The sequence below is a fragment of the Gorilla gorilla genome, chromosome 3 (genome assembly GCF_029281585.2).
Source record: "Gorilla gorilla gorilla isolate KB3781 chromosome 3, NHGRI_mGorGor1-v2.1_pri, whole genome shotgun sequence".
NCBI classification, from domain to species: Eukaryota; Metazoa; Chordata; class Mammalia; order Primates; family Hominidae; genus Gorilla; species Gorilla gorilla.
The window spans coordinates 93,669,606-93,693,735 of record NC_073227.2 but is presented as its reverse complement, the minus strand read 5'-3'; the positions used below and the strand labels follow the sequence as shown (position 1 = coordinate 93,693,735).

The 24,130-nt window shown below is 34.9% G+C and overlaps 1 protein-coding gene across 1 annotated transcript; it reads right to left on the bottom strand.

The window, feature by feature from the left end:
- Positions 1 to 3,744: 3,744 nt before the first annotated feature.
- AFP (alpha fetoprotein) lies at positions 3,745 to 22,585 on the bottom strand. The gene is made up of 15 exons (XM_004038804.5): positions 22,459 to 22,585; positions 21,598 to 21,649; positions 20,503 to 20,635; positions 18,000 to 18,211; positions 16,697 to 16,829; positions 15,691 to 15,788; positions 14,013 to 14,142; positions 11,833 to 12,047; positions 10,042 to 10,174; positions 9,376 to 9,473; positions 8,756 to 8,894; positions 6,882 to 7,105; positions 5,629 to 5,761; positions 4,232 to 4,286; positions 3,745 to 3,891 (listed from the first exon to the last, which is right to left on the bottom strand). The coding sequence occupies exons 1-14, from the start codon at positions 22,541 to 22,543 to the stop codon at positions 4,242 to 4,244; spliced, it is 1,830 nt and encodes a 609-aa protein (XP_004038852.2). The 5' UTR covers positions 22,544 to 22,585; the 3' UTR covers positions 3,745 to 3,891; positions 4,232 to 4,241.
- Positions 22,586 to 24,130: the final 1,545 nt, after the last annotated feature.

Below are 24,130 nucleotides of genomic sequence, written 5' to 3'. Positions count from 1 at the left end.
ATTGGAAGACTTAATTTTTAACAGTAGCTGTTCTGCACCCAGCTGTTTTCACCAGTCTTTTGCCCCATCTGGAGTTTAGCCTTATCCCAATATTATCCTGTGGTCACCAAGCAATTTGAGCTACTCCTTCTGATTTATGCTTCACAGTGGCAGTGAAGCAAGTGGCAGTCTTCGTTGTAATTTAGTGTATAGACAAAAGCACAAGTTAAAATCTATCCCCCAAACCTACCCACCCTCTTTCAAGCCAGCTATTCTAGAATGCCACCACTCCCTAATTCTCATTCTACACAATACACACACACACATGCCTACACACACATACACATGCATACACACACACACACACACACACACACACGTCTTTACCATCCTCAGTGGTATCTTATGGTTTTTATGTTAATTTCTTAGGCCTGTGCTTTTTTTCTTCTCTAGAAAAAAATTTTATTAGAAGAAGCTAACAACCCCTCTAGTTTCACCACCTTATAAGAAAATATAGCCCATGGCATGTAGTATTCCTCCACATACTCAAATAAATATTTCTAGAATGCCTATTATGTTTCAGGCACTGTTCTATATGCTGAAGATAGCCGAAGTAAACAAAGGAGACAAAAGTTACTGTTCTCATGGAGCTTACACTCTAGTGAGGCAGACAGAAAATAAACAAGTAAAATCTAGTGTTTGTCAGATGGTGGTAAGTGTTGTGGGGACTGGGAATGGCATTTCTGAATTAAAATAAGGTAGTTGAGGAAAACATCATCATTTAGCAGATAACTATGAGTAGAAGCTTGAAGTTGGTGATGAAGTGAGCCTCACACATATCTGACGGTCTTCTAAGCCAGAAGGGTCATGAGGGCAAAACCCTGAGCAGGACATTGATTGGTAACTTGAAGAGCAGCAGGGAGACCTCTGTACCTGATCAGAGGAGTAACAAAAAAGGTCAGAAAGATATTATCATGTAGGGTCATTGGACACACTTTGCATTTTACTCTGAGAGAGGTGGGAAGCCACTAGAGGATTTTGAGTGGAAAAGTGGCATAATGTTCACTTTTGAGAATAGGGTTGAGGGTGGAGCAAGGTCACTTGTAAAAAGACCAATTAGGAATCTATTGCAATAACCCCAGTGAGGCATATGATTGTGACTGGTACCAAAGTATTGAGAAATAGTCAAATTCTGGATACTTTTTAAAGGTAGAGCCAACAAGCTTTGCTCATAGATTGAATGTGTGGGTGATATGCAAGAGAGGGGTCATCAATAAATCCAAAATGTCTGACTCGTAAAAACAGACAGATAGACAAGATGGAGGTACAAATTTGGGACAAGGAGTAGATTCACATTCAATTTGTAATGTGCTAAGTTTGTGTTGTCTATACATTATCAGCATGGAGATGTTAGGGAGGAAGCTGACATAAGAGCCTGTAAGTCAAGGAAGAAATCCAGGCCGGAGCTATAAACATGTGTTGTCAACATCTAGATGGCCTTCAATGCACTGAGTCTGGATGAGTGAATTTCGGTCAAGGAAGAACTGTTCTGGGACACTCCAACATTTAGAGGTCAAAGAGTTAGGAGGACACAGCAAAGAAGTTTGAGGTGAAACAGCCAATGAGGTTGGAAGAAAGTCCGAACACCAAGTGAGGAAAATGTTTCAAGGAAAAGAGAGTGATCAATTGTGTCAAATGCTACTGAGAGAACTCAGATAAGCTAAAGACTAAGAATCCACTATTGGATTTTGCAGTGTGAAAGTTGTTGGTAATCCTGACTACAGCAGTTTAATACCCCGAGTCTTTATTTGTTATTTGCCTAACTTGTTCTGTTAATGAGGTAGAGATGTTTTAAAATCTCCAATTTGGCTGGGCGCAGTGGCTCATGCCTATAATCCCAACACTTTGGGAGGCCGAGACAGGCAGATCATGAGGCCAGGAGTTCGAGGTCAGCCTGGCCAACATGGTGAAACCCCGTCTCTACTAAAAACACAAAAATTAGCTGGGTGTCGTGGTGCGTGCCTGTAATCCCAGCTACTCAGGAGGCTGAGGCAGGAGAATCGCTTGAACCAGGGAGTCAGAGCTTGCAGTGAGCAGAGATTGTACCACTGCACTCCAGCCTGACGACGCAGTGAGACTCTGTCTCAAAAAAATAAATAAATAAATAAAATAAATTTTTAAAAATCCCCAATTTACAATTGTACTTATGTCAATTGATCCTTCTGCCTCCAATCATTTTTTCTTTATATATTTCAACAAAATATTATTTGACTCACAAATTTCCCTAACAGTTTTACCTTCATTGTGCTTTTCCCTTAAAAAAATAAAGCATTTTCCAGTTTAATGCTTTTATATTGAACGTGATTTTATTTTATTGTGATCTTTAAATTAATACTTTTAGAATTACACCAAAATCAGACAAAGTTCATAGATGTTGCAGTACAATGGAAAGAAAAATGTCAAGTAGAAAGCAATCTAGTTAGAACTAAAAGGGCTAGGTGTAGTGGTTCATGGCTCTAGTCCCAGCTACTCAGGAGGCCAAGGTAGGAAGATCTTTTAATTCCAGGATTTTGAGACCAGCTGGGCAACATAGCAGATTCCAACTCAAAAAAAAAAGAGAAGAAGAACCAAAAGCACATTTTATTGCTCTAAAGCCATTGTTTTCTCCCAGAGCCCAAGCCAAAGTATGCATGTAATTTTTAGATTTCTATTCAAAGCTAATAAAATAAACAGCTTCCCTACTGGTGGAATGGTCTTTTTGTCACCTGTTGCTGACTTTGCCCCTCTCTACCCTTTTCCCTGCCCCATTGCCCATGCTCCATATCTCATAGATTATCTTCCTCAAAGCTAATTATTAATAGCACACCTCTGCTTAGCTATCACTTTGGTCCTCTGTTACTCATAAGATATTGTCCAACCTCTTTAGAATAGAGCCCTGAGATTCTGGATTAGCCCTTCATAGCTTCCACATCCTGCCTGACATTCTACATCTCTACCCTTCCTACCTACCCTGTACTCCTCTAAAACTATTCGTCATACTTTGTCATACCCAGTACCTCTGACCATGTTTTCCTCTTTCATAAAACGGCCTTCTCTTTTACTTGAACTGATGAATGCTCATTCATTTTCTAAGACTCTTCTTAAACATTTATGGCACCTTTTCTAGTCAGAACTGATGTCACCCACCCTTTCGTTCCCTCAACAATTTGTTGTCAACTCCTTGCAGTCATAATCTGAGGCATCATTATTGTGTTGCTTCCTTCTCTACTGAAGCGACTGGAGAACAGTGACTGTACCCAGCCCAAGGCCTGGAACTCAGTGAGGGCTTAATAAACATTTGTGGCATAAAAATTTAATTAATGAAAATATTAATTATATTCAATCAAAACTGTAATATTCTTATGTTTTAAAATATCTGTGAATAGAGAACTGAACAAGATTGAGAAAAAAAGTAGATGTTAAATTTTCCTAGATCCCATAGAAGAATAATAATTTCTTTTCTCATCTCCAGATTATCTGTTAGAATACTTCAGTGATGGTCATTTAATAAACAAAATGCCCTGGTAGCATCAAATAGTGTTTAACCTGGGAACATTTTTCAGTTCACCAAGTGATCTAGTGCTGTAAATCCATCCTTGGATAGCTTTAATCTCCTATAATAACCAATACTTAATGCTATTTTAACAGAATCTGCTTCAGACAATGGTATACAAAACTAAAGAAATTATCCATAACTTTTCATAAATAAGCAAACTTGGAAAAGGAAACATTTGGAGATATTTTATTTCTATGATAAGGAAATCTCACATAAAAGTCTTTATCATTTCATTAATTCACAAAAAGTGTTAAATCAGTTAAAATTAAAGAGAAAAGTTCACACCGAATGAAAGACTCATTTTGTCTTCTCTTCCCCTGCAATATGAGCAAAAATATATTAAATACTAATTAAACTAATAGGTGCAGTAAGTAACTGGTTCTATTATTTTATGTCAGAGAAATATTGGATACATAGGAAAGTCTTCTGATAGCATTTGCTGAAGTCTTTTAAATAACCAAAAAGGATTTGGCATAGTTGAGCCACTAATTTAACATTGTGTGCATAATTTTGTTCAAGTGGTTTTAAAATAAATTTGTTTTTGAATTCCATGTATATTTAAGAGAATTAATGGCACTCCTCATGATCTATCTCATTATGGGTTGATATTTCTGGAGAAACAACATTGTATTCAGGCTTGTCTGAATGTTTTGTTACCTGAAGTAATTTAAACTCCCAAAGCAGTACGAGTTTTTGAAATCAGTTTTTGTCCCTGAAAATTAAGAATAAACATAATCAGATAAAGAAATGGATTATTATACCAATCATACAGTTAACACTCTACAATCCGGGGTGAATTCATAGGTTTGTAGATTAACTAAGTTAAAAATGAAGAAACACATCTCTGATGCCAACAACCTGGGATAGTAAAAGCCAGGGAGAAAACAATATTCTTTCACATCAACAGTTTTCTTCTATAACAATCTCCAAATCAATGCCTATTCTCACTCAATCTTTCTCCTTCCTCTACAAATTACAAGTTATTAGAAATGAAAAGTTTTGCCGATAAAGCACTGCTACTATTTGTTCATGTTCTCTATATCTAAATAAATGTCTTCTCAGATTAGAGAACATTAATCTTGTTGTGTCATGTTTTTCAGAAATGCTTCACATCAAATCTGTTTCACCAGTTTTATCTAATTTGGTTATCTATGTCCCACCCTACATGATCCCACCAAAAACACACACATATACTGGTAAGTGCACACACTCAAATGCATCTAATTATATTATTTATAGAAAAACTCCACATTTCTAAATATATCTGTCTTTGGATTTTACATAGTGAGAAAGGTAAAATTGACAAAAACGCTAAGTTATAGAATATCTTTTTAAAGTATAGTGTTGCTATATTCAAATATATGTAGCAATACAAACTAAAGATTTGTAAAATTTAGCCAATTATCTTGATTGTGATAATCATTTCACAATGTACAAATATATTGAAACATCACATGTTCACCCTAAACATATATAATTTGTATTTGTCAATCATGCCTCAATAAAGCTGAAAAAAGGTAATTTTTTTAAATGTTAGGTAGAATCCCCTGGTTAAAGAAAATCTGGCTAATTATCCAGCTAAAATTACTATGTAATTAAAACAACTCCTAAGTACTACTCTGTTGATGTACAAAAGCAAGCTTCTAAATGAGTTCAAAAACATTTTCTACAAATAGATTCCTAATACTCTGTTTGCATAATTAATTTGCTATTAAATCCTTTAATCCATTTAGCTGAATTGATCAATTTTAGGCCAGAAACTATCTAAATTACCGTCAGTTATTTATACATTCACTTTATGGGTTTCTCTACTAGGAAATAAATTAAAATTACTAATTATATTAATATATTTTAATATTATAATTCTTCCTAATATTAAGTAAGAAAATGTGATTATTTTTTAAATCTTATAGAATCCTTCAATCTGCTTCTCAATGAAATTTAAATCTCTCTGAAAATATTTTAAAGTTATAAATTTGTAGGGTCTTCCTTTCATTATCCACTACAGAAAATTCCATAGCAAGTATTTTGAGTACGAAATGAGCTGCATGTACCTCTTCAGCAAAGCAGACTTCCTGTTCCTGGCCTTGGCAGCATTTCTCCAACAGGCCTGAGAAATCTGCAATGACAGTCTCAAGTTGTTCCTCTGTTATTTGTGGCTTTTGCTTCACAAGGTTAATGAGAAACCTGTGATTTAAAACAAAACAAAATACAAGAGAAGTCTGTTATGCAATGCTATTTTTCTACAGCCTTCCTAGTAGAGAATTTTCAGAGCCTAAACCCTTACTCCATCAACCTATCACCAGACTGACCACACACACCTTGTCTAGTACTTTCAGTAGAAAGACTGAGGCTGAAAACATGCCAAGTGTTCCACCAGCCTGGAGTTGTGCAGGTTGTGGATAAAACACTATTTCATACTTGACCATACTTATGTGTAGTGGAAGGCAATCTCCCCCATCCCCCAGGAATATCCTTTCCTGTCCTCTCTTCTTAACTGTGTCTTATCTACACTCAAAGACCCAGATCTCCGAATCCTGCCCATCCAGTTATATCACACCCCTTATCTGGGCACTGGCAGCACTAATTGCCTGCACTGCTCATTTAGCAAGCCTTTCATGTTGGACTTAGACCAGAGCAATAGAAAAAGCTTGCCAGAAGAGGCAACATTCTTATCATACCATGAAACATACCTCAGACTGTGATAGAGGAAAAAAGAGAAGATGGGTTTTCCAATGAAGGAAGACTATTTACAAAACAAGTGAGGATTAAAATGCATGGGAGTTTGAAGAACATAAGCTCCATTGACTTGCATGACCATCACCATTACAAAAGAGCTCCCACAATGAACTGAAATGTACATGTCATTTCTTAACACCCAAACTGCATGGTTGAATTAAATAAGATGGTTATTCTCTTCAAAGTGTAAATAGCGTAAAAAAAGATTCAATGATGTGTTTCCTGTGCTTGGAATGGAAGTACCCAAATTTGCTGCAAAGATACACTCTAATTCCTCAGAATAGATTGCCCACTTTTCCTCAACCCCCAAATACATATCACAATAACAGTTACAACAGAGATTATTTTTACAAACAGGAAATTGTCCACCCTCGTCAATTTTTCTAGACCAGCTTCCCCAGTGAGACTGTGAAGACACTGAGACAAAACTATTTTCAAAGGCATTTTAAGTGCTTTGGGAGTAACGCTCTGTTAGTGAGCCCAATAGTGTTAGGTGAGCGAGGTAGAAGTCTCAGTTACTCTTTGGGGTTGTCATTCTTTTCCATGCTAGCAAGTAACAGTTTCTTACTCTTGCTTCATCGTTTGCAGCGCTACACCCTGAGCTTGGCACAGATCCTTATGGAAAATGAACTTGTCATCAGAGAATGCAGGAGGGACATATGTTTCATCCACCACCAAGCTGCTGAAGCATGGCCTCCTGTTGGCATATGAAGAAGTGCAGCACTGGCCAACACCAGGGTTTACTGGAGTCATTTCATGTCTGATACATAAGTGTCCAATAATAATGTCAGCCTGGTTAGGAGAATGAGAAAAAAAAGTAAGGAGATTGGGCATTAGTCACAAAGTTGGTTCAGTTTTTCAGAAAACTGCTGCAATAATTTCTAATGCCCAGCAATTTATAATTAATATTACAGGAAAATTTGCTATGTAGGATCATGTGACATTATATTGTAAATTCCAGGATTTACCCATTTGTTTGGGCTAAGCCTTAGCATGTAGTAGCAGATGGTCCATATGCGATGTTGAGGATAGTCATTTAGCTATTTGTGTCAGCTATTTGAAACATGCTTCCAGTTACATACACACTTCTAAAGGACAAAAATGTCTCTGCCTTTATGTTTCCCATGTGTATTTAGTTGAACTTTCCATTTTTCTTTTGATAATCACTATCTGAAGGTAAGAATAGCACAAACTTACCCCTTTGATTCACATACATATACACATGTATACACTTGCAGCTAATATATCATCCTAATTGGAAAGAAGTAGGACCAATTTTGTGGGTTTTTAAGACTTCCTCATGTAGAATCTTGCTACCTTGCCTACTTAGGAGATATTTCTTAATCACCTAGTAATAACTTGTAATAAGAAATAATATGTTTTGTGTGCACTTTATCTGTCAGACTAGTGCTGTGTGAGTTATGCAGATTATCTTGTTTAAAACAGCTGTCGTATGAGGGTGGTATAATTTGTATTCTCAAATGTCAGATGAAAAAACTCAAGCTTAATGACATAAGTTGCTTTCCCACTGTGATACAACTAAAGAATAGTAAAAGTAGAATGCGGCTGTTGGCTGGTGGCCTCCGGAACATACACTCCTGAACCATTACACCATCCTGCATCCCTGCAGCCTCCCAGCATGGGGAATTCAACAAACAATTGAGGTGACATTTAATCACAAGAACTCTCCTTTTACTCTTAACCTTTGGGGAAAAAATTTATGACATGAAGACTAACAGCAAATAACTCCCCATTATGAAAAAGAGGAAAAGGGATAAAATAGTTAGACAATTTCGTTTGCAATTATGACTTTATAGGAAAAATATTTTTAATTCATCCTGTAATCTTATGTATGATACTAGTGACATTAGGAAGTAAAGAATACTGGCATTACTGACTCGAAAGTCATTTTACTATTCAGAACATAATACTTATCCTGTGCTGTACCCTATACCCTGCGAAAGGGAACAAATTATTCCTGATGTCATAATAATAATATTATACTACAAAAGGTGAAAATATAAATATGGCTAAAATAGCATGACTAATTTTAATCAATCAAAGATAAAGCTTTTTTAAAACATCAAAGTAAGTATATGAACAAAAAGCAGAAATTATGATTTGAAGTTATGAATTATGAATTGTTATGAATTATGAGTTACATGTTGGTCATTCTGTCTTTCCGATATATAAAGTTGGCTCAGATGTTGTTGACTAAACTGGCTGCACTTCCGCCAGCCACCCTGGAGGAATAGGAAGCATGGCCACATGCCAGCCATCCAGAGCTGGGTTCTCACACCCCTCCAACCGTGACTAATCAAACAAGCCTCCTAAGGCCATCTCTACATTGGCTTTTACCATCTTCCCTAGAGGGGAATTATGAGGCTATTTCAAGTCAAACAGGGCAGAAATGAGATGGGACTAAACCAAGCAGACACTCACCGCTCCCTCGCCACAGGCCAATAGTTTGTCCTCACTGAGTTGGCAACAAGTGGCTGCTGTGGCTGCCATTTTTCTGGTGATGGCCATCAGCTCCGACGAGGTCAGCTGGGGGGCTTTCTTTGTGTAAGCAACGAGAAACCTGAAAGAAGCATTTTTTAACTAAGTCCTGCTGAGTCATTCATGAGTTTTTAGCCGCCTTGCTTCTTCTCACAGACTCTCTTCTCTCATGCCAGAAGACATGAGGTCAGCTCGTTTGTTTCATCTACATGGTATTTGAACCTACTTTTGAGATGTATTTACTCTAACAACCACTCCCTGTACTCCTATTATAGAAGCATATCACAATGAAAAAGCAAACTCCAGGTGGAAGCCTGACTTGTATTCTCAACCTCGGAGCTTCATTGATTTTAACTGTGATCTTTTGGTGCTTTAACTCAGACAGACTATGACAGAATGGATATCTTTACTGCAAAAATTTGCACAGTATGGGGAACTTAAAGTCAATACCACAGATCAGACCTCACAGGTCATTCTTGTTGCTTCCAAAGGAAGAGAATGGGGAAGGCTACATTCTCTTTAATAATTTTAATTCACTAAAAATACTGTTTACAAAAACATACGCATTTTGTAAGTAATATTCTCCTAGTTTCTGGAAGAGGCCGCAGCTTCGCTTTGCCAATGCTTGGCTCTCCTGGATGTATTTCTGTAATTCTTCTTCCTGAAAATGAAGAATTATTACATATACATTTTTCTTTTCTTGGATGCATAACTTTGTATATAAAATTGATCAATATTATATACTATTATAAAACCAATCAGAGATGTTTAAATATTAAATATGGTAAAGTGTAAATTTTGATAATTACAGAAAATGGATTTTGGGGAGATTAAGTTTAACACTTTATAAATCACAAAATCATTTAATGGCAAAACTCAATCTTTGGATAAATGGTTACAGTTCTTTCTGTACCAAATTCTTGCCTTTCTGAAGTTAACCAAAAATGAATAATGAATACTACCTTTATTTGTGGATCAAAGAACTTTTGGTTAACATTTTTATTTCTACACTTGATCTTAGCCAAAAGGCTGAGAAGCAATTAACATTTTTGTTTCTAAAGCAAGCCACTAGCTGCTGACTGCTAGTTAATAACAGCTTAATATCTAGACAAATAGATATAACTGGCTAACAACTAGTTGACAACTAGAGGCTTTCAAACAAACAGCATTTTTAACAGATGATATCAATCCAGTTTTTCATACTCCCCTAAAATTCTAGAGCAACTTACTCCTTTATCTTGGCATTCAAGAGGGTTTTCGGTCTGGAAACACTTCTCCAATAACTCCTGGTATCCTTTAGCAACTCTTAGAATTACTGAGACAGCAAGCTGAGGATGTCTTCTTGAATATTCATGAACAAAACTGAAATATGTGGAGAAAAATATTTCAAGTTTTTGGAACTAAGAGACAAAAGGAGCCATCACTTCTCCAGTTATTCCTATATAATATGGCATGTGGAAGTTAAATTCAAATAAATAAACCTGAAAATCAAATATGATTTGAATTATATGAATGGCAAAACTGTTAATACAGACTGTGATCCTTCAAATTGTCCTGTAAAATGGCTTTTTGTTTTCTCCTGCATCTCTCAATTTGACTTTTCAATTACGGACTTTATATTCATTTATTCAACAAATATTTTTCCAGTGTTCACTCTTTGCTAGCATTGCTTTAAGCAGAATGAACTCAATGATGTGTAAGATAAATACCTGCCCTCCGAAAAGCACACATTATAGGGAGGCAGAACAAATAAACAAGAAATAGGCCATCTCATTTCAGTTAGCGATAAATCAATGAAAATAAATAAAGATGAAAAAGAGAAAAAAGGATGATACCCAAGGTGGAGAGGCCACTAACTTTGAGTGTGGTCAAGAAAATTCTCTCTAGGCAGCTGATATCAGAACAGAGATCAGCTAAGTGAAAGAAGCCATGCAAATATCTGGGGGAAGATCATTCCTGGCTGAGAAAATTCTACTGCAAAGAACCTTTGCAACTGAAGAACTGCTTCTATTAAACAATTAGATTTAGATGTGCATGGATGTGTAAACTTAAAGGTAATTCTTGACTTTACTAACCGTATTCCCAGATTATAGGATTAGTTCTGTCACCAATCAGTTGTCACTATGTGTCTCCTAAATCTGAACTTTATTCTAGCTTACATAATTTTATTTAGCAGTGCAAACAATGTGTGAATGTTTAATTTTAATGCAATAATAGACTAATATCTTCAGGCAATATTAAAGAGAAAATTGGGCCTTTATTTTTATTACTACGTTAGAATCAGACTTTTAAATCTAGAAAGACCCTTGGAAATTATCAAGTATAATGTCCTAAGTGCTACACAAATCCCTCCTCTAATAGTGTCCATAGTTACATACTATACAATGAAGGAAAACGTATTAACTTGATTGCTTTCTTCCCTTAAAGGCAAATAGAGTGAGAACGTGACCTATCAATTGTATTAAAACAAACTACTGTACTGCAAATGTCTCTAAACATGCTTTGATTTTCTTAAAAAATACAAAACATGTATTTAATACACAGCCAATAAGCTGTTCCTATAAAAAGGTCTTCTATCTAGCATTATCTATTGTGTTATCTTTTGGAGAAAAGTTTTTTTTTAACATGCATAGCAAGAGTTCATTCTTAATCATGAGCTCTTCTTATTACAAAAATATCCATATCCTATTTGAGAGTTCAATGGTGGCCTTGATATGAGTAATCTTCACAGGATGACAGTGCTTCTGATTCCAGAGAAATTGATGTGAAATAAAATTCAGCTTCATAAGCAAAGCAGTTAATGAGTCACAGTGGTGAACGCTTCACCGTTAAACACCAAATCCCATTGCTTATTCCCTGGTTATCTACTGAAATCTATTTTGGCTCAGAACATTCTAGCCAAATATCCTCACATATTGAACTCAAAAACCATAATCATCACTCTCCATTTCAACAATGCAAATCTGTCAGCCACATAATCATTTTTACTTGTATGAACATGCATTTACAGAGTGTGTTACCTTGCCAAGAAGATATTTTTTTCCCCTGAAGAAAATTGGTTAAAATCTCTATCTCCTAAAAACCTGTTTAGATTTGGAGATAGACCTTCAGGTTTTTCATCATTTTCTGCATGAATTATACATTGACCACGTTCCAGTGTGGTCAGTTTGCAGCATTCTGTTATTTTGTTTGACAGAGTGTCTTGTTGAGAACATATGTAGGACATAATTTTTTCCTGCAACAGGGAAAATAAAGTATAAGTTTTAAAGATTTATTCTTTAATAAAGGATTTCAAAGCCAGCTTTAGAAAAAGGAAGAAAGGGGAGGGAGGGAGAAGGGAACAAAGAAAGAAGGAAAAAAGGCCAGGAAAGAAGGAAGGGGAAAGGGAAGTAGAGAGGGATGGGGGAAGGAGGAAGGAAAGAAGAAGAAAGAAGACATTTTAACTTGTCTCCCGTTTTAGTGCTTTCTCCCCACTTTTGCCTTTTCTCATTCCTTTCCACTTACCTGTTTGTTCAATTCTTCTTTCCATAGTTGTAAGCTAAACCCTGTTATTTTAATTGAAAACCTTTACAAATAAGAGAGAAATGTGCTCAAATAAAATAGGATGCATGTTGCTATATATATTTCTATTAGCATTCAAATTTGCCCTAAACAACACTTGCAACTGGTATCATAACATGGAGAGCAAACTTTCTGCTCCATGACAAATTCTGTAAGAATGATAATCATCTTTATCAGAACATACTGCAGTGACTGACTATGACCTTCAGAGGGCAGTCTATAGATAATAAAATGGCAATGCACCTAAGTGGCCAGAGAGAGGCAGAGCTTACATATATACCTGTCATGGGACTGAAAATTCTGTACATTCTCAACAAAGACAATTAGAACCCATTATTCAGCTATCAAAATCCAACTTACATATCATACTGAAATTAATGTTTCCACTTTAAAGGAAAAAGGTGGTTATGAGCTCCAAAAATTGAAAAAACTAACTTTTTAAAAATGACAACAAGAAACAGTAAAATTGTCCGTTCAAAATGGGAAAACTGAGCTCAAAGAAAAACAAAATACTTCTTGCTGGTTTTCCTAGTATGCGATACTTCTAGAAGAAAAACAAGTAAAGTAGTACAGTCGCCTGCCAGGCTGCCTCCTCCCACTTCTTCCCCAGCTCCTCAGGGACTGTCACTCTCAGGCCTCCCCTGCAGCCTCGACTTCTTGCTTACTTCAGGCATCTCACTGAATTGCCATCGGAGTGGGCTGAAATGAGCATTTTATCTTCACTTTCAGCCTTCTGGAAACCATAGTCCAGTGCTGGTTATCAAGCCATTTGAGTACCTAAGAGCAGTAATTTTTAAGCTCCTTGGATTTTAATCTCTTTGGTGTGTCATGGAGCCCACAGAGACAGAGTAATCTGAGGGTCGACAGTCCTGTCTTGTAAAATCTAGGAAGTCTAGGGTTAGCCAAAATAAGCCAATGCCACACTGCTTAAGCCACCACTGACTAGAGCACACTCAAGAAACTGTTGCTGGGTTTTTTAAATTTTGTTTTCTAATTCTCCGAGACCACTTTATTCACACTTGTCTTTGGCAAGGCTAGCTTTTTACCTGGTAGGACAGTTACTTGTGCTATTTTTATTGCATTCATTCATTTAACAAACTATTATAGAACGCCTGCCACGTGCCAGGCATTGTGCTATGGAGATAACAGTAAACCAAGACAGTCCCTAACTCCAGGGAGGTCACTGTCTTATCTCTCCTATCAGACTGTGAATTCCTCGAGGTCAGCCTGTGCTTTTAAAACAAGTGTCTGTCATAGTGGCTAGCAGATAGAAAGTATTTAATATATATTTATTTGTCAAATGAAAGAATAAATGAATGAAAAAATAAATACATTAAAACTTAGTTTCCTCCCGTCCTCCAAGTAACTATGGAGAAGCCTTCTGAGAAGTTCCCATGGTTTTTTTAGAAGTAAGAAATAGATGGGCCTTGGTTTCACAAAAAGGGGTATAGCTAAAGTGAAAGCCAGGATCAACAAAAGATGGTTTAAGTTTTACTACCGAGAATTCTGCAAATTTAAGGAGTCACATAGTTTACATACTCTGTAACCAATTCAAGTCAAACAACCAATTCAAGTCAATGAGACAAAAAGAAAGAAAAGGGAGTGAAAATCATCTTTTTTAAGAAGCAAGACTCTTCACCCCATCCTGCAGACAATCCAGCACATCTCCTCTGCAACAGTGCTCATGTACGTGGGCCACATCCAGGACTAGTTTCTGGATTTCAGTAAAATTAACTTTGGTAAACTTCTGACTCAGTTTAGTAACAGTTCTAGGGAAAAAAAAGAAATTAGAAATTAATTTCTTGGTTATCTGTCAAAATAAAATAGAATTTGTAGAGTATTACTACAGTAGAAGTTTCAAAGAGAAACCACTGAAATTCCCTTGTTGTTTAAAAAGAAAAGGAAACATGTCTTAAGGCTTGATTCCAGCTGTATCTTTCAAGGTGGTAGCTCTGTAAACTGTGAGCTGGCCCCACAAATGGTTTAGAAATAATTTATCTTTTCCTAAAACATGTCTTAAGCATTAAGGTAAATTATTTTTGCCATTCAACCCTGATGCTGAGCATTTGTATTGAGTGGACATAAAACTTTGAAAGGATAAACAATTAAGAAATGGAAAATTCCATGAAAATGAGAACCATTTTTTACTGGGGTAAAAAATACTTCTGAGAATCCAGGAAAGGAGGCGTATGTGCAAATCAATGAAATGGGACAAGAAAGTGGAGCAGATTAAACATTTCAGGCATACCAGTGTGCCAAGAGAGTAATGTGGCCAAAAAAGAAGTAAGAAATAAAAATTCTGGTTTCCTCTGCATATTTCATTAAATTTTAAGAGTTGTCTTCGTAAAACCATTGCTCCTAGAGAAAATAGTGTTACTCCTGCTTCTGATAAAGATGGATCTTCTCTATAAATTTAGACCACTTAGCTTTCACTTATGGATAGCAAATGATAAGGGTATTATAATACTATCTCAATTTCTATTTTATTACTAAGATAAATTTTTTAAAAGTAGGTCATAAATTAATCTTTCAATTTCTAATTGAGTTGGAGGGTAGTTAAGGCATAAATCTGACTTCTTACAAGAAGAAATTTCAGTCTTTAGAACTAATTCCATTACTAAAAACTTCATTCTAGATTTCCATTGTCTACAATATGCTTTAACGTGTTATTTAACCAAACAGCAATCAAATAAACTCTGAATATATATACTTACTACTATTCGATTAGCAGCTCAGATATTTTCATATACTAGAAATGTTTTATCATAAAAGAGTTGATGAGTACTTTAAATAAGTTATATAATTTAAAATGTTCTTTTCTCCTGACACTAGATTCTAATATTATTGCCTCAAAGGAATATTTTTATGGGAAGCAATAAATGCTATAAAGAGCCTTATAGAAGATTAAGAAACACAATTAATATAAAGAATTTCTTGTTAAGGCAAAAGTTTTAAATGACACTCAGTGAAGGCTGACTTATTTTGTAGAAGAGCTAGAAAAATATGGTCTAGTGATGAGGTATAATTTGATGGCAGACCAGAACTTAAGTGTCTTAAAGAACAGGTAAATAACATAAACTTTAAAAGTCTTTTCTATGTATTATCTCAGCTAGGTTTTAGTAAGTGTTAAACTGACTTATCTGTTAGCTTCCTTCTGATCCTAAGAGTTCATGGTTCTAATCCCATTAGCCCTCATCAAAGGGGTCACAAAGGAGTCTTCATTCTCTAAAACAGCAACAATTAAAAAAACGAACCCAAATTGCAAAATGGTAGTTCTGTAGCTCTCACCCTCTTCCCTAGATAGAGCTTGAACTTACATGGCTTGGAAAGTTCGGGTCCCAAAATTTTTCATTACTGCACATGCATGTTGATTTAACAAGCTGCTTTCTCTTAATTCTTTTGTAACTGTGGCTGCCTAGATGTAGAGGAAACAAAATGTCATGAAAGCATATACTAACATTTTCTTTACAAGCTCTAATATTTAGAAAAACAACAAGTATAGGTAAAATGAAATTCCATAAAATATGTTTTTTACTAAAAATTATAAATGTCATACATTATCGCAGAATATTATTGACTCATTTATTCTTTTGGGTTAGTTTATATGCATCTGTGCCAGACAAATTTACTCAAAGTACCTTGAAACAAAAACAACTTTTATACTGGGGATCATAAATGAACAACTGTACTTTTAAACAGCTTAAAGACAAATTGAAGCCTGCTAATTTCTTAAACGTCTTCTCAGTTTCAAAAAATACGATTGTATCACGGCTTGACACTGAGAGTAGTCAGTTCTTAGGAAATTTTTGTTATAGGACTGCTGGTAGCAAGTAGTTAATGGTGGATATTATTCTACCTCTCTAAACCTAAAAAAAAATTTCTTCTCTAAACCTCTTTCCTAGTTTGTTAAAGGACAAAAATACTTACACCTCAAATTTGTTCTAAGGTTTAAAAAAACAGTGAGTATAAAGCATTTATCATAGTTCTTCATTTTTTCTCTCCTCTGCTCCTCCTTTTCTCCGTTTCCTTTCACTTACTCCTTCCCATTTATAGCACCCTCTCTTTCTCTCTCTCTCTGTCTTTCCTTCTTTACCCCATCAAACTCACTTCCTTAATAATAAAATTATTGTTGACTTAATGAATAGATAATAAAAACCAGCAAATCCAGTTTTGTTCACTCGAAGAATATCAGACTGCTGAACTATTTCTCTATTCCAAAAACGATACTCTCCACAATTAAGCACGTTTTCATTTTTAACTTTGTTTTGTTTTAATGAGTCATAGACTACAGTACTGGTTCAGATATCCATGCAAATATGATACCTTTGTTTGGAAGCATTCAACTGCATTTTCAGCTTTGCAGCAAGATGGAATTATTTTGTCATAGCGAGCAGCCCAAAGAAGAATTGTAGGTGCATACAGGAAGGGATGCCTTCTTGCTATCTCATAAATGAATCTGTGAAATAAAATAGAGCTAGAAGATTTATAAACACCTAAAAATAGGACTATTACTGCTTGGAACTGGACACTGGGATTTATTTAAAGATTCAAATAACAACAACAACAAAATGCATTTGACTTTGTCTTTACTGTGTTCCTAAGGGGAAAATCATCATATTTTTTCCACATGTTGTCAAAATTTTCCTCACTAAAGATCCTGGGGGAAAAAATATCTGACAGATGGTACCAGATTCTATTATGAGAAGAAAATAGGCAGACATTCTAACCATGATTCTTATTAAAAGGTCCTTTTCAATAAGCCTACTCAGATATGTTTCAGGGATCAGCAAAGCCAGACTTCTGCTAAGTGCAACAGAAAGATGGACATTTTAGCCCTTGTCAGTGCAGAATGTGGTTATGCACCTGGATAGTCGCCATAGCAGAGATGTTCTAAGGGCAATCTCTCTATTTATCTGGTTTAGGAAGTAACATGGAAGGCAGAAGTGCTGAAGAGTTACATACAGGCTTCTCCAACAGAGAACCTGGGGTCAAATGTACTAGCTGTGTGCCCTTAGCCAGTTGTTTTAGCCTTCCAACCTTCAATTTCCTATCAACAAAATGGGGGAAAGAAGAAGAATGAAGAGGAAGAGGAGAAGGAGGCTTCAAAGTTTGTTTGTGAGTGTTAATCTGATCCTCTGTGCAAGCAGACATGTTTCCACAACATCCTAAGTGTTCAGTAAACCTTTGCCATGTCTGTGTATCTTGACCATGCTTGACCATGCTTGGATCTCTAACTTTTATTTCTAGGCAATTAGGTGAACACAAAACACCAATATATTGCTCTGGAAAGCATCAATTTGGTGCAATACTAATATATTCTTGAACAAGGTAAAATTGAGAGTAGAATGGGTAAAAAGAAAAAAAAAAGGTGTATATCTCTTAAGGGACTAATGGAACCTCTGGTAGGTTTGTCCTGTGGTTTGTACTACATCTAGCGTGCTATGGAAACCAAGTTACACTGAATGTTGCTCTCCTAATTACCTTGCCTGGGACCTCAGCAGACACAACACCAAAGAAACATTATACCTCTTACTGGGAGTACATGAGTACATTGCAAAAATACTAAATTAGGCTTGCCATTGCTGTGTTTCTGAGGTTTGCATCTACCTTTAAACTGGATCCTTACTTGTTCATGAATGTCTCCCTGTCTTCTTCATATGCTTCACAACTTGTGACAGGTTCTGGAACTTGGAAAAGTGGGATGGATGCTGGAGTGGGCTTTTTGTGTGCAAGAAAACAGTTATGTCTTCCCTCTTCACTTTGGCTGCAGCAGTCTGAAAGTCCGTACTTCTCCAAAATTTCTTTCTCATGGCAAAGTTCTTCCAGAAAGGCAGGTAGCTATAAGAAATATTTTATGTTTGGTGAAAGACAGCTAACTTTGCTTTAAAAATCTATAAGACACATGAAACATTTTCTAATGTCTAATATCAGAACTATAGATTCTGAAAAATTTTCCATACAAATTCTAATGTATTTTGTTTCAGCCTGATGAAATAGATTTCTTTGCTGCCTTATGGAAAATGAGACTTTAATGTCCAAACAATAAAAGGAAAAAAGCCATGCAATCTTTTGTTTCTCTTTCCCAATTTTGAATTATTTTATTTTTCCTTTTTGTGTTATCAAAAATTTGGACTAGGATATATAAACTTTTATGAATATATAAACCATGTTTCATGGACACAGGGAGGGAAACAGCACACACTGGGGCCCGTCAGGGAGTGGAGTGCAGGGAGGGAGAGCATTAGGAAAAATAGGTAGTGCACGCTGGGCTTAATACCCAGGCGACAGGTTGGTAGGTGCAGCAAACCACCATGCCACGTGTTTACCTATGTAACAAACCTGCTCATCCTGCACATGTACACCAGAACTTTAAATTTAAATTTAAATAAAAAAAGAAACTGAGCAAAATAATATTTTCATGATTCTCATTAAAGATGTAACTTTTGGAATTGCAAATACATATGTATATATTATGGTATATACATACATATATATATACACACACACACACAGACATACCACATTTCAGACATAAATGCTCATTTTACATGCCATCCTTACAAGACAATAAAAAACTGCATATTATTCTCAATCATAAATAAAAATGATTTTGAAATGAAATAATGATTTTTAAAAAAAACACTTCTCTTGGCCACAATTACATATTTAGCTAAAATGTTTTAAAACGTATGTGCTTCCTCCTCTGTGACTTACTCTTACCAAACTCAGATGACAGCATCAATATTCCACAGAAAGCATCTGAGGAATACATGTGTTTCATGTATCTGAGGGAACTTTTATGTAGCTTTTATAGCTGCTACAGTAATATTTAGAGAATCCTGGAAAGCTTACATAAGATTTCTAATTCCCAATCCTCATTTAAAAGACATACCTTTGAATTTACAAGAATAAATCAGCGATCTGTAACATTACCTTGAACCTCTAATTGGTTGTTAATTTGCAATAGATAATGTATTCTTGGTTTTTTATACACATTTTGAAAAGATTATCAGAACAAGACAAAAATAGAGATGCAAAACAGAAATTTTTGTCAATTCATAAATTTCAAAGTTGGAACATACTTAAACTATATCCTTAAAGGAGCATCTCTTCTATGATATTCCAGGTACATTGTCTTTCAGCCACCTAATTAACCCCACCATAACAGAGCATTCTCTGGGCATGTTGTTTTATAATTGGAGAGTTCTAATCATTATAAAGTTTGTTTCTATGTTGAGATAAAATAAATAATAAATATTATTTGTCGAGCTTCTACAATGAAATATCCTTATACTAAGAAAAGTATTTAGTGTTTATCTAAAATTCAGATTGAACTGGGTATTATGTTTTGTTGTTGTTTGCTAAACCTGGCAACCCTAACGATGTGCTATGCATCTTACATTCACTATGGTTATAGTGTAATGAAGCTACTAAGACTGTCAATTTTAAGCCAGATGCTCTAGTTCAAATCCTGGCTCTGCCATTTGGTGGTTCCCTTAAGAAAGTTACTTAAATTCTCTGAGCCTCAGCTTCCTCAATTGGAAGATTAGCATATATCTTCAAGGATTATTTTAAGTGTTTAATAAATAAATATAGGTAAGCAAAGCTGATATCCTGCCCAGAAGCCCCAGCCAGCATCTCTTGACTCACTGGACAACCATTCTGATTCATCAGTGCTATCTATCCCCTATGTCATAAAATATTTTTATTATCAATATACACATTATGCTCCCTAGAATAATGCCAGTCACATTGTGTGTATAATAAAAGTTAGCTACTATTGCTGTTGTATCAATTTCCATGCTAACTATGAAATGGGAGCTATTATCATCCCTTATTTTATAGATAAGAAAACTGAAGCTCAAAAAAGTTAATATGCCCATAGTCATCAAGATAATCTTATTTCAGAACCTTAGCTCTTAGTCATCATATTTATATGGCCTCTTTATAATAACTACCTATTGTTCTCTTCTGCCCTCTTTAGCAATTCAGAATGAATCTAATCCCTCTTTCATACAATAGCTCTTCAAATATTTAAATGCATTTTTCACTGCTATTTTTGTATCTTATCTTCAGCATGCTAAATTTTTGTCAAATATCACAATGCTTTTTTAAAATTATTCACTCACCTGGTTTTCTAAACACCCTGCAGACTGTTCATCTCCAGTGGGTTTCTCAATTGCAGTCAATGCATCTTTCACCATTTTGCTTACTTCCTTGTAAGTGGCTTCTTGAACAAACTGGGCAAAAAATATGGTAGCCCTGAAACAAAAATACGTGTGAATCCTTAAGGAACAGACCTGTAGCAAGCTTATTTTTCTCAAGTATAGTTTTTCATTTGTTTGTTTTGTTTTCTATTTATATTGTAATCTGTTTAGACATTTGGTTTGTAAAATTATGTAAAATTAGCTTCCAGGTCATCCGAGAAGAAACTTTAGTCTTTTTCTTGTTTTCTTTTGCCATAAATATACATATAGATGTTAAAGGCTAAAATAAGTGGATTTCCCATAAGAGTGGTTTCTCCTTCTGTGACCATCCATCTACTGTAATGTACCCATAATTGAGGGTATCTATATTCTTTATGGTTACTTTTAAATTTAAGCAAAAAAAAATTGGTAATTAGACAGACCTCTAACTGTGTCTATTCCCAGTACGATCAAGGTCTAAAACCCAAGACTACAGTGCTCATGGATTGACTCAAAGCAATCCTTATGCAGGTTTGGATGTGCAAGGAGTAACAGCAACACACTACTTTAAATTCTTTGTTAGAAATTTTTAAAATGTGGAATGGAAAGACATCCAAGAGACTAACATACTCTCCACAAATAACAGAAAATAGAATATTTTATAACCTATGGTTTGCTGCTAAGATTTAAATAGTATACAGAAAAGAAAACATTATAATATCACCCTGTTGGTACTGATGAGAAAAATTCCTGAATTAGTATATGGCTGTCACTGATCAGACACTAATCTTCAGTTTCTAAAATCTGATTTGGTTTGACTCATGGGATTTCAAGGAATCGAAAGGTTAATGTCGAAGACATTAGTCAACAGTTTAACCTCTTCAACATCAAGTTGATATTCAGTATGAGTAACTTTTCTTGAAATTGTCCAAATTGCTTTTGTGCTTTTAAGAGCTCACAGGGGTACCCAATTTTATTTAAGTATTTACTTATCCTTGCTTTACACATTTAAAGTACATTTATATAAGCAAAACTTACAGGTCAGCTAAACTTATCTCTGCAGTACATTGGTAAGAATCCAATATGGAAGCTGGAAAGCAAAATAAACTTCATGAAACATGTTTTCAACTGCAACCAGGAAAGTAATCATTGTTACATATGAATGTTTGTGTTTCAGTTAGAACTGTACAGTTTCAGAATTAAAAGAACATTAGGGATAACCTAAGCATCTTAATTTTATACTTGAGGAAAAGAAAACTAGGAAACTAAGGAATGAAGTTAACAAGCATAATTTATAGTAGACCTATCACTAAAATCCAGATTTTGTCTTCCAGTTGTTTGGTTTTTCCCTGTACTGTAGTGCTGTAATTGTCCTGAAAGTCAAATGGTTAAAAATATATTTCAGGCACTCTTTTGAACATAGTTATACTACAGTTTGCCATTCATATCCCAGTCACAATATTTCTTCTTCAGACCAGCAAATAATGACCCACTTTTCTGTATTAAAAACAAAGATTTTGTCTATTTTACTAGTCTGAGGGAATTATGTGAAGGAGCATAATTCTGGCTTCTTCACACATAACATTTTATTTATATTCACATATATGTACATATATGTGTATATATATATAATTTTTCAAAGTTAATATGCATACCAATTAAAGTGTAAAAATTAATTCAACATGAAACATACAAACCATTCTAAACACTGCTATAACTTTGTAAACCTCTTGTAAAGTTACAGGTTTATCTTTCATTTAAATATATCCATCAGTTAAATATTTTTTCTCCATGTGGAATAATAAATATGAAAAATAAATCAAGACAAATTAATGCAAATTTTATAATTTAAAAAATTTTGATATAGAGAAAAGACAAGAAAAACACAAAATATCTCACCTATTCCATATTCATTTCTATGCAGTGTTCTGGATTCAGTAAAATTTAGTAGGAAAATTAAAAAAATTGATTCCACCCACTTCATGGTTGCTAGTTATTTTGTTATTGGCAGTGGTGGAAGCAGAATATGGAAAATCGTGCTGAAATTCTTTTATACTCTTTTCAGGCAATGCCTGTTAACTAGTAACCTTTTGTTGGTATATCTGTTACTTTATGGTATTTCCTTAGGTTGAAAATGGGACATTTGCCAATAATTAACAGCATAGCGGTTATTTGTATTTTATGTTCAAGGACACAGACCTCTTTGGGGCAGAAAAAAAAACTTGCAAACTTATTTTATTTTGCAAATATAACAAATATTCTCCTCAAACTACAGAATATTCAAAGAGATGACTTGTCCCTAAGTTGCAGAATAATTAATTTCTCTCAAATTAAGTTAATGAAGCCATAAAGAAAAGACACCAGATTTGGTATGCAATTCATCTAAATACATTAATTCTTTAAAACTATTAAATGCCTATCATATGCCAGGCACACAAGACATTGTCTGACCAATTCAGACTCTTCATCTTGCAAATATAACAAATACTCTCAAACTACAGAAAATTCAGAGAGATGACTTGTCCCTAAGTTGCAGAATAATAAATTCATTTCAAATTATCATTGCTTGATAATTATGTTGTCATTGTTTAGCTCAGAAACACTTTTCACTTAATATGTATGTCAATAAGGTACATTTTAAAGTATTTAGTATGCGATGTATGGCTTAACATAGAAAACTTAGAGCACAAGCCCTAATAAACCAAGTCCTATAATAATTTTATTTGGACACGTGTCTTTATGAAGTGGGTCAGGTGCATCATTCACTTAGCAACTCAAGATGATGATGTTAATACTAAATGATGGATGCTAAGAGTGGCTCACCTCCTATCATCCCTGTCTACGATGGTTCCCAATCTTGGCTACACATTAGAATCACTGGGGGAACTTTTTGAATTCCCGGTGCCTAGTCTGTAACCCAGACCAGTTAAATCAGAATCTGTGGAGTTGAGACCCAGGCACCAGTATTTTCTAAAGCTTCACAGGTGTTTCATTATTCTAAAGGTAAGATTATAAAATCAAATAATCCACACCAGGAAATAAATTAATATGGTACATTCATAAAGTAGGGTGATATACAGCTATCAAAATAACTTTGTGGAAGAATATTTAATGAAATGGAAATATGCTCATAATATATTGTTAACTGAAAAACAGGACAAAACAATATATGAAGAGTGGCCTCATTTGTGTATCATTGTATCTCCTCTGTACTCCTCCCACCCTCTAAAAAAATGTTGAATAAAAGACAGAAATAATGGACAACAAAGTTTTAACATTGGGTTTCTCTAGATGGTAAGATAAGTGAATTTAATTCTATCTCTCTCTCAAAACTTCTTCAATGAAAGAGCAGTATGCAATTTTAAACATAAAATTTTTAAATAAGCTAAGTACAGTACTTAAAAAATAGATCATACTGCAAACTACTAGGGCACACATTTAAACAAAAAGGGTTTACCGTCAGTAGCACTTCCAGCAAATACAAACATTTATCATAGTATAAACAAGGTCTTCAATGCTAATCGAGTACAATTCCCATTCATTTGTTAGTTTTTGTCCATTTTCTGCTATG

Excerpts from the sequence above, each read along its gene's own strand:
- AFP (XM_004038804.5), bottom strand. The coding sequence starts at position 22,543 with ATGAAGTGGGTGGAATCAATTTTTTTAATTTTCCTACTAAATTTTACT. Across the intron at positions 14,143-15,690 it reads ACCCGAACTTTCCAAGCCAT|AACTGTTACTAAACTGAGTC; the intron begins GTAAGTTCAAGC and ends TTTTTTCCCTAG. Across the intron at positions 10,175-11,832 it reads AAAAATATCTTCTTGGCAAG|TTTTGTTCATGAATATTCAA; the intron begins GTAACACACTCT and ends CACATATTTCAG.